This window comes from Esox lucius, chromosome 1 (genome assembly GCF_011004845.1).
Source record: "Esox lucius isolate fEsoLuc1 chromosome 1, fEsoLuc1.pri, whole genome shotgun sequence".
NCBI classification, from domain to species: domain Eukaryota; kingdom Metazoa; phylum Chordata; class Actinopteri; order Esociformes; family Esocidae; genus Esox; species Esox lucius.
In genome coordinates this window covers 19,429,048-19,441,074 of record NC_047569.1, presented here as the reverse complement: position 1 = coordinate 19,441,074, position 12,027 = coordinate 19,429,048, and the positions used below count along the sequence as shown (strand labels likewise).

Here is a 12,027-nt window from a genome sequence, read left to right as displayed (position 1 = left end):
TAAAACTATGAAATAACACAAGGTCATGGAATCACAATCTTTAACATTTTGCTATTATGTTGGTCCTTAATGTAATTGATTCAAAATGAAAAAGATCTCACTACAAATTACCATAACATTTTACAGTTAAGGTTAACCTGGGAATGAGGTTAGGCATCACAGAGCTGGTGTTAAGATTATGGTTAGGTTACGGTTAAGCATCAGTACCGAGGTTAGGATGAAGGTTGGGTTGTGGTTAAGCATCACAGTACTGTGGTTATGGTTAGGACGAAGGTTAGGTTAGGGTTAAGGTTAAGCATAAAACTACTGAGGGTAGGACGAAGGTTAGGTTAGGGTTAAGGTTAAGTATCACAGTACTGAGGTTAGGGTTAGAAAAACTGAAAACGCCTGTCCTCTTCATGGAATCAAACTTGCAACCATAAGAGTCAAGGTTTCCATCCACCCACGATCCCGACCCAAATGCGTTTCACAAATTAGCTGCATACAAACATAATCCCTGCAAGTGTTGCTTTTGATGTCATGAGGCTATTTGGCTTCCACCTTTACACTTCATTACTTATTTGACAAATGGGACTTTTGAAAGATGCCTTGAATTAATGCTTGAATTAAACACTTATGCAACCAGGTTATTGTAAGGTTTTCATTTTTCATTTTTCCACCTCGAAGATTTCAGTATGTTTTTAAATTTAATTGTTCACATTATAGGTCACATTAAAAGTGGAAAAAGGTCAGACATTATTTATTTTTGTCTTGTTCTTTTACATCACAAAAACCTGCCATTTTAACAGGGATGTGTAGACTTTTTATATCCATTGTAGCTGCGGCATCTATATAATGTTAGTAGCCATGGTAATGACGCAACCGAAGTACAATCCATGAATACTGAATGTTTGATGGATTTTAAATAAATACATTACATGTCATTAAAGAACTCCATGCCATTTTACTAAGTAAAAAAATTATAATAATAACTTTCATAAGCACTCACTTTTCATAAGAAAAAAGAAAGTTTTCCCGACATTTTGGGGAAATTGATTGTTTTAACCAATTGATTGTTTATGAACCTAAATAGAAGGTCTAAAATGATTGATAAAGTTTAAGTTTAAATTTAAAATGAATGTAACCTACTACACTATGCATATGGTTTGAGTTAACTTGAATCTGAGCCTGATAAAAACATCTGTCAGAAGTTAACCATTAAGTGAAAAAACCAGTTCCTGTTCATGGGTTCCAAAATAATCTGGAAGTAATTTTCTCAGTGAAGGTTAAAAAAACGTAAGAGATGTTTACAGTAGATCTGAAAACGCAACCCAGTTCTGTCCTCACTTTTGTTTCCAACGTAGTGTAGATGCTATGTAATATCTCACACAAGGAAACACTGTATTTTTGGTCATTCCTCTTGTCTGATGCTAAATGTATTTCCAATGTCATTGTAGTGTCAGTCTAAAATCACTCAAATAGAATTAATATAAAATATATTGGGAGTAAAAAATAAGCAGGATGTAGAAAAAGTTAGTGTAATCTCTAATCATGAAATGTATATTTTCATCTCTTCAGAATGATCAACTTCAATTGTACTGAGGATGTCTTTGGCTGTTAAACATTCACGTCACGGAAATGTCCCACAGACAGAGCAGGAACAGATATAAAACAGACACTCTCTTATTCAAAACACAGAACTCAGCTTGCTCTACAGAATGGAAAAACCTTCCTAAAAGCACCTCAATCAATGAAACATGAAGGCTTTCTCAGCAGAAATAAAATCTAAAGTGTATTAGCCATAAGAATGAAGTATCACAGACATATCTAGAAAAACTGCTAGAAAAGCAAAGCAATGTTTGTTAGCATTTTAGGTGTAAAGTAGTGACAGAACTTCAGACCTTCAATTCTGAAGTATTTAGACAGTGACACATTGTGGTTTTGACTCTTTATTCCAACATTTTGGATATGACAGCTCAGAATTACGGGAAATGATCCGTCTTCTCATTGCATTTTAGGCCAAAATGCTGATCAAAGTGCAAGTAATTCATAATGTCTTTTCCATTTGTATTACAATGAGTCACAACAAGATTCATAGGTAAAAGGTTCCAGACTCTGTCCTCCTTCAAAAACCACAGGAATGTCCAGTGTGGTCCAAGCCAAGGCTCCGAGCCAAAAGTGTTGAGTAGCATTTTAATCCCACAAAGCAAAATTGTCAAGTGAAACTCAACACTACAAAAACAACATAATGAAGTAGTAAATATAAAACAAATGTTAATTAAAGAAACATATGTATCCCAATATGTATGATGTTTGTGATGCATACAAAGCAAATCCAGCCTCTTATTCCACCAATCTTATCCTTATTCCTTATTACTCCTTTCTGCCTACAAGCAGCAATCACAGATGTGGGAAGTAGGGGTGCTGGAATATACAGTACTTTATATGAACAGTCACAGCCTTCATTAGGAACGGATGTAAATATTCCCACAAAATCAATTTGTATATAATGTACTAACCAAAGACCGAGGATGAAAGGAGAAGAGATCGTGCTGTAAGCCCATACTCCCACAATTAACTTCACCCTAACGCCCCATTGGCCTGTGACATATAAATGCAAGGTCCTCAAATTAATTAAGAATGTTAAATATATAGACTCAAGCTTGTAACTATGTTCAACAGCATAAAGTTGGAAAGGATATTGCAAGGACTACTCGCCATCACAGAACACCGTAATGTACAGCTCAGGAAAAAATTAAGAGATCACTGCACCTTTTACTTTACTTTCCAAAAAAGTTGAAAAGGAAAGCTTTTAGTGAGGAACAGAAGCGTTCAATTTGCAGTGGTCTCTTAATTTTAACCCTTCGGTTCCTTACTCAAGACCTTCCTTTTCAACTTTTTTGGAAAGGAAAGAAAAAGGTAGTTTAAAGAGGTTTAAATTTTTTCCGGTACTTTAGAAGCCTGCTGACTCCTGATGCAACACATTCTACACTTAAAGGCTGGCAAGACTGAGCCAACCAGTCACATAGCTGCCTGGTCAGATGGCATTACTGGGTGTCTTTACAGTGAGTGCCAAACCACTGGCAGGTGTTTTACAGACATCTTCAACCTGCCTCTGTCACAGGCTGTAGTTAACACATGCTTTACGGTGACCACTATCATCCTGGGGTCAAATATAACCACGGTCTTAATAGTTGTTGCCGTGTCCCTCTCACCTCTGTCCTTATGAGATTCTTTGAGATGCTTGTTTTTGTTCTACATACAACACCATTGTTCTAGGCCGCAAATAGGCATACAGGCATTGTTGTTTTAATGATAACAACCTCTCCCTCAGCTTCACCTAAACTAAGAAAATGACTACCGACTTTAGAAAGCAGAGGAAGGAACAAGCCCCAATTCACATAAACCAAGAGTGGGCAGGGAGGCATCGGATTAAGCCATCAGTTTCTCTACATCCACATAACTGAGGACTTGTTACAGACCATCAATCCCACTAGTGATGTCAAGAGGGCGCAACAGTGACTCCATTAAAGAAATTTGGCATGCCAAATATTATTGAGAGGCTCCTAATCAGCTGCATCACAGACCGGCATGATAACTGCTCTGCACACAACTGCTTGGCCCTCCAGCAGTTGTCGACGATGGTACAAAAAGCCTCCCTGGGCTTTTGTTCCCAGCCATCCAGGGCATCTTTTCAAAACAATGCTCATTGACAGCCTGCAGCATTATCAAGGACCCTTTTCACCCCAGCCACGTGCTGTGAATGAGTCTACTGTTGATCAGACGTGGACTATACTGAAGCATATGGCCTCATACTAAGAGGCTCAAGGACAGTTCCTTCTATCTTCAAGCCATCAGATTACTGAAAATGTGACCTGTGTGATCACCTACACCAGATCTACTCCACTGCACACACACTCATTCACGCATACAGACACACGTATATGCATACTCACTCAGTGTAAATATTATATATGTACTGCATATACTGCAATTATTAATGCTGATACTGTCCTGCAGCTATTATTGATGATAATGTTTTTAACCGGAACCGGAACGTACATCTAGGAATTGTTGCCTGGCTTGACTTGCGTGCCCCTGAAACTTGAAGAACCTATGAGGAAGACATATTTGATGTCAGTAACCAATAATTTACTCTCTAATCTGATAAACTAGATACTAACTGCTACTAGCCATAACCATTTGATGGTCATCTGGTATGAGTGTGAGGGAGGGTCAGTAAGTGTAGGAGTGTTAATTGAGGGAAAAGCCATTGAGATGTCACTTTATAACCCCTGGCTCTCCTGTCATTTCCAAATTTGAGAGATCCTTTGCTTTGCCCCTGGTGACAGGCTAAATATAAAATGGGGACAGAAAACAGTTTTGAGCCTAGTTGCTCTCAGCATCTATCTATACACAACTGATCAGAAGAAGAATTTTAGACTTGAGAATGCAACTCAAATACACACTGGCATTGTCACTAAGCAGCATAGCATAGTCAAGATAGCTAAAAATCAATTTGAAACAATGGCAGGACATATGGTGGTTAGCAATGGATAACTCCAATGGCATGACATTTCTGGCAAGTACATTACAATCTGTTATTACTTCCCGAATAGTTATTTTAAAATGTTTCATTAATAACCATCTTTACGCATCTACTGTATGATGAAAGGACAGGCAGGCAATCTATTATTAAGCTCCAATTCTAAGATTTAGTTAATTGTGAGTGTCAAGAATGCAGCTGAAGTAAATTGTTAGCTAGTATCACATTTTGTTTTTTGAAAACAATCAATCATTAGATAATAATTAGCTACAAATGGTTGATATTACTAGCTGGTTAGCTGGTTGATTAAGCAGGCTTCTAGCTTCTACCCAAGCTATTAGCTTACAGTGTTGGATAAAATTAATGTGGTGCTTGTTCACTTCATTTCCAAATCACTGCTATACACTAGCCAACATCAACTTTGCCAAATGCATGCTGGTTTAACAAAACTGTTAAAAACAGATGGTTTGAAAGGTTCAGAAGGACTCCACGAATTTGAGGTACACCGCAGCATAAAAGAAAATCAAGTGAAATAGTAGCTAAAGGATAACTTGCATTTAGCTTAGACCTTATGAAGTTAGTGAAACGTTCTGAAACGTTTTGATTCCCATACACAAAAAAAGCTGTGATTAAAAACATGCGACCACAGCGCTAGCACATGCTTGAATACATTGTGAACACAGTGCAACTGCTGTGCAGATTTTGACTGTCTGACTATAGAAAGTAATACATTTTTTAAACAAATGCACTGAAATAAATAGAACAGAATTTTTAGACAAAAGACGAGCAGAGATATCAATAGGGTTCCACATTTCCCTGAAGGAATAGAAATTGTATTTATCCAAGTGCGTATGTGCAGGGGGTGACATTCCCCCCTCACTCTTATGCTCTTTGGTACATGAACTATAGTCAGGGCATTTTCAGTCAATGAGACAAACTGAAATCATTTCATAATAAACACAGCCTCAGAGATCATATCGAGAAGCATGCATGAGCCTAGGACCACGCATGCAGAAACAAACATATGGCTGTTTTGATAGCGATCACGTGTTTGAGAGATTTGATAGAAAATGGTGTATTGTAGCTGGGTATTTTATTACAATTAAGTCTATGATTTGATGTTTGATAGAGCAGAAAGTATAAACTAAGTGGGGGCGGGTAATACCCAGCTAGCAAACTCTAAAACAGTTTATTTATTAAAGCAGCCCTTCTTGCCATTGCCAGCAGCGCTGATTGCTGTGCCTGAGCTGCAATCATGTTTGTGACTCAAGCCTGAGCGCCTAAGATTAAGCTGACACCTATGCTAAATCTGGCGTAATAATCAAGGAATACACACTGCAGTCTGTAGACAGTAGGCATTTATCATTGATAATTAAGTGGAATTGTTTTTGAATATTAAGTGTTACTGAGTATAAAAAAGTGTTACGTACAAGCTAACGCGACACTTTGTAACGTGCTTGCTATACGAATTGATTCTAATTATACTTGGGAGAATTAACACTGTAGACTCATGAATATATGTAAAAGGCACTAGAGTGCAGCAAATCCTAGCCCAATTATAAATCTCCCCCTGGACCACTATAGACACCCCCAGTGCTTTCTAGTTATTAACCATTCTCTGTGCTCCATAAGCAACATAACGGTACCTTAGGGCCCCCGACCGCTAGGAGGCCTCTGACTGTTAAGGAGCTCTTGACCGGTAGCAAAGAGGTCACCAAATTACATTTTGTTTAGGGCCCCCAAAAGTCTAGAGCCGGCATGGCCTGAGCTCCCTCCTTTCCAGAGTAATATTCATCATGGCCATTAATTGGGAAATGATTAATGATAAATTCCCAATCTAATTTATTGGTTTAATATATAAAAAATACATTAAAAAGGGTCATTGTTAATTCAGTATATTTTCTATAATCAGACGATTAATCTGAGATTTTTTAGTAACCTAATAATAATTCGTGAAAAATCATAATCGGCCAACCTCTAAAACAAAAGTACATCCTAAAATTCTAGATATCTATTGGTCAACAAAAGACCCAATGGTGGCACCCGCTCATTCTTTAAGAGATTCTCTCTTCTCAAACAAGCAATGTCTGACTGAATGTGAAAATAAAGTGAGACTAAATGTGCTATTGCTGTAATTTTACTATCCTAACCAGGGTCGGAGCAAATTCAGGGTATTCCCTTTACCCAGTAAATAAGAAAAGTTTTAGATGAATTAACGCAATAGCTGTATTTTTGTACTCTCAATTAGATGCACACAAACAAAACAAAACCACTCACACACTCATACCCCTTGTGTTCTATTTGTGACATTATGTTCAATGAATGCAATTCTAAAAAGCACTGTTAAGCAAGGGTGTTATTTTAGACTTCAGAATCTTTGGTGTGTGTGATTATTCATGTATAATGTGAAAACATTTCTTTGTTGTAATTGGCAGCAATACATCAAATGAATGCCAGTATATAAAAACATACATTTTCCCATCTCATTACATCGCTGGTAGAAGTAAATATATTCCACAAAAGGTTGTTACTCACCAGTTAATTTAATAGGATGAAGTAACATATTTAGCATATGTTGTCACGTGGGGCCCCGGAATGACGCAACAGTAAAGTCACACCTCGACAGATAGTGGCGTCATTGTGAGGCCAGGGTACCAAATTTCAGTACAATATTCTGTCTTCTTGGAAACAATTCTAACCCAGAAAAAGAAATGTGTCTGTCTCACATATGAGACTGTTTTCCAAAGAAGGCTCATTCAGCTGGAGCTACTTTCACAACAGAGAACATTTAGAAACCTCACAATGCAATGTTGACATTCTAACGTTATTGCAAAATATTTCCAAAGCTCATGTATTCCTATTTAAAGGAGTAGTTCTGTACTTTTGCAAAGAAAACATAGGTTCATGTCTATAATAAAACCAGTCATTATCCAGAGACTAGCCAGGCTGTCATTGATCCTCACAACCAATTTCCACCTAGATGTGATGTTGGCTCTAAAACAGTAATTCATTTTAAATTAAAAAAACAAAGTAGGTGGAACGTCTATTGGGCAATGAAGGCATAGATTATGAACAGGATAAAAAAAATGCATAACTGTATGCAAATACTCAACAATGCAGCCCTATTGATAATTGAATCTCACTATAGCCTCCAGACACCATTGCTTTTGCTAGATAAGACCTAGCCTTATCTAGCAGATGTTATTGCCTACAATCACCTGCTGATGTTGGTGATTTGGATTCTGCCTGAAGACTTTCCACAGCCAACCTTTTCCCACCTGTATTTAGCAACCTGCTTGTCATATGACAGTGTGTAAATGTATTGACTAGACATGCAGGCTTAATAAAATTTCAGATTTGGACTATAAACTGTACTGCACTAGATTCTATAGGTCTTGAACCTTCCTATCAGGATCGCCCAGACATTTCATAATTAGTTTAGGAAGCCAAGCAACATTCAGATTTACTAATCAAGGGCTTGATGATTAAGTCCAATCAGGTGTGCTAGCTCTGCAAAATATTAAATACAGTGAATGGTTGGGGGTCCCTGAAAATAGTATTGAACCACTCAGCACTAGATATTCTAATTAGACACCTGCAAATGCATGAAAAACTTGTGCCATACACTATATTCCGAAAACATATTGCAACCACCATTTCTTTGCCAATAAATGCGCATAATAAATGAGCATATAATTTGGATTTGGCATGTCAATTCGTTTAGTTAAAACGTCAACTACTTTGTGCCTTCTGCTAAGAAGCAGTGTTGTTTAATCTGTCATTATCGACATGGACTAACAACACTCAGACTCTTTTCTTTGTCCACCAGTCAAGAGAACACTCCGAGCGCAGCCTTTGTACAGTAACTTTCAATTAACATTATTATGGGGGTTTTGTTAAGCAATGTAAACTTTGTTCTCCGTAAAAGCGTAATTTCATTTCATATTCATTTTACATGTTAAAATGGCTACTACTACTATATGCTCAAAACGCAGTGAGAGAAATATGAAAACGCCTATATTAAACAATTGCTCGGCTATTTTAGATATAGGCCTGTTTCAGAATAAAACGAACTACAGTAAAGGGCTGTAATCTATTTTTGTGAACAAAGGGCTTTGGTCTCCAAATAATTATAGTCGCTCACTGAGACCAAAAAAAAAAAACATTACATTATTTATCAAAGAATCGTATAATTGTATACGAAAAGGAACTCGCTTACCCAAAAACAAAGAGTGAAATGTTGTAGACATCACGGCTCCGGACACGACTGCAAATCCCATGCAACGAAGCTGGAAACAATGCGCTCCGACTGCCTTAGATTTCATGCGGGTGACCCAAGTGTACATTCACAATGAAGCGGCAGATTAGAAATAGGAGAGATGACAGAATCTACATGGAGCTGAGTCGAAGGACAGGCATCATATCTTGAACACTCGAAATGTCAATGCCTTCGCGTAATAATGCAGATATTTTTTCTCATTTTCCTAATTATCCGCTTTTAATCAAAGTTCCCTTCCTGACTGTGTGGTCCGGGACGCGTGCATGCCTCGGATTCCGTCTGTTTAAGTGGCTCTGAGCGGTCTCCTTTCATATACGGCTGCACTACAACATTTGAGGCAGAAGCCCGATAGGTGGATGCGGCTGCATACTGAAGGATGGAGACCTCTAGAGTTCGAAGTGCTCACATCCTATCGTAGGTCTTTGATGCACAATTACTTAGAAGTGCATTAACAACCACAAATGTTGATAGTTGGCCAACATCATTGTATTGCTATTATACTAGCATGGCCATTGAAAAGGTATTTGAATTAGATTCTTTTTTTTTTTTTACATTAATGAATTGTATGCATAACAACTGCTTAGCTAACCCTGCTTTATCAAATGTACTTTTATTCATTAACTGCATTGGTTGAACAAGGCATCTTCTCAGCTACAACACACTACTGTAAATGCAGCAGTGGTTGGAGTAGCAAACTAAGTGAGAGTGCACCAGTCACGTGTTGCACTGTAGTTACATACAACCCAACAATACTCTGTAAGCGTTTGGGAACTGAGGAGACCAATTGCGGTCGTTTTGAAAGAGAAATGTATTCCCATTCTTGCTTCATACAAGATTTCAGCTGCTCAGCAGTTCAGGGTGTCCTTTGTCCTATTTTTTGTTTCATAATGCACCAAATGTTTTCAATGGGTGACAGGTGTGATGGTAATTCCATTGATCGGAACTCTTAAAGGTGTAAGTACCTCCAGGTTGAATTTTTAGCATTACAAAATGTTTCGTCTTTTGTTACCATGTCCCAACTTTTTTGAAATGTGTTGCTGGCATCAAAATCAAAGTGGACATATATTTTTCTAGAAACAATAAAATGTCTCAGTTTCAACATTTGATATGTTGTGTTTGTACCATTTTCTATTGAATATATCTATTTTTTTCTTTACATTTTACACAGCGTCCAAACTTTTTTAAGAATGGGGTTGTCCATGTATATAATCTATAATGTGTTGTCAGCCATTAAAAGCATTACATTCTTCAGTTGAAAAATGAACAAAAAATTCAGTGAGCTAAACATGAGGAAAAACATCATGTGACCAGCCATCCCTTTGTATTAGTCTTTTTAATAATGGGCCTTCAAACAGAATAAAAGTGCAGATGCAGAGAAATTTTTGAAATCACTCCCTCAGTATTATACCCAAGTGCATTTTCAAATGTGCCAAACTGAAACTGAACCACTTACGTTCATGATTATAATAATTTTGATGCATAATTGAAAAAAAGAGTCTTGTTTCCCTGTACGGACCGTTTGATTTAAAGGGCCCATTGCTTGGCAGGGCCCATTGATTGTAATAATGTCAATGTTGTCTACAAGTAAGGGTGCCCATGCATATATCTTTTCAGGGGGCCCAGGACTCCTGGCGACGGCCGTGATCATGGAGGCGCAGTGAAAATTTTCAGATGGAACTTTTAACAGCCATAGATTTGACTGTAATGGCCAATACAACAACTTAGAACGGGGTTCATCATTCAGGATCCATAGAACCCCCTGCCTGCTACATCAGCGTTGCACCATGCCTGCAACGAAGAAGCCTGGCTTGTTCCAGAATCTTCCGGGGCAACCAACAGGACCATCTCCATCCCTACACAGCTGCAAAGTTTATTTCATTTATTTCATTTCAATTCTTCTTTTTAAACACTGCTTTTTAAACACAATGCACTGCTTTTCAAACAGACATGTTTTCATTTAAGTCCAAATTGAAACAAAATCTTAAATTGAGTTTCATTGTGATTATCTACAGAAGATAATGTGATTTGTCATAATACACTTTAATCGTTTGAGAGAACTAATTAACATGTTTTATTCTTGATTTTCGATTTCTAATGTTTTGCTTGTTACAGACGTGACCCAGTCATCCAATCGGCTAGTTCTATACATACATTGATGGAAAGTATTGAGGCCCTTTATTTTGCTGTGTTGCAGCCTTCAACTTAAATTGATGAAATACATTTTGTTTCTCATCAATTTATACACAAAATCCACACTTGAATTTGGGAATCTTTTTCCCTGCCAATCCTCTCAAGCGCTGTCATATAGGATGGGGAACTTCATGGTACAGCCATTTTCAGATCTCTCCTGAGACCTGAAACCAGATTTAATCTGGTTTAAATCCAGGCTCTGGCTTGGCCACTGACTAGTCTCATAGTCCCTGCCGCTGAAAAACATTCCTACACCATTACCATGCCACCATCAGGCTTCACTGTAATGATGGTATTCACCAGGTGATAAGTGGTGACTGCTTCCCTTCAGGTGTTTTTGTTGGCATTCAGGTGAAATAGTTCAATCTTGGTTTCATCAGACCAGAGAATATTCAATGCTCCAGGAAATCCACAATCCTGTCTCAAGAGTTCCACTGAACCTTAAACCCATGGTTTGATTTATTGCACTGTAAATTGTGGGACCTCATATACTGTAGACAAGTGTATACTTTTCAAAATTATGTTGAATCAATTGAATTTACCACAGTTGGACTCAAATCAAGTTGTAGAAACATGTCAAGAAAGATCAATGGAAACTGAGCTCAATCTTGTGTCTTTTAGCAAAGGGTCTGAATACACATGTCAAGGTGATATTTTTATAATTTTATAACACCAAGATACATTTAGCAATTTCTAAAAAAAACAGTTTTTGCTTTGTTGTTATGTGGTATTATGGGTAGATTGATGAGGAAAAAGTAAATATAATACATTTTAGAGTAAGGCATAACAAAATGTGAACAAAGTGAAGGGGTCTGAATACTTTTCAAATGCACTGCATATAGAACTTAATAACTGATTGAATGAACAACTGGCTATGCCTCATCTATCAAGATAATGTACTGAACTTTGGTGTTTATCCCTTGCATATTGTATATAAGTGTAATTGATGTGATATAGATTTCTTATTCAAAATCAATTGTTACCGCTTAAAGTTTAGTTCTATAGCCCACACCTTACATATATTAACTGCAAC

The 12,027-nt window shown here is 37.4% G+C and overlaps 1 protein-coding gene across 2 annotated transcripts in view; it reads right to left on the bottom strand.

The window, feature by feature from the left end:
- Positions 1-9,283, bottom strand: part of clmpb (CXADR like membrane protein b) — a 97,268-nt gene extending 87,985 nt beyond the window's left edge. Inside the window, exon 1 of one of the 2 annotated variants that reach the window (XM_034294596.1) lies at positions 8,745-9,283. In XM_034294596.1, the coding sequence (XP_034150487.1) occupies positions 8,745-8,871 (127 nt within the window). In that variant the 5' untranslated portion in view covers positions 8,872-9,283. Of the gene's footprint in view, positions 1-7,060; positions 7,169-8,744 lie in introns of those variants that run through there. The other variant, XM_034294598.1, reaches the window with a different exon arrangement.
- Positions 9,284-12,027: the final 2,744 nt, after the last annotated feature.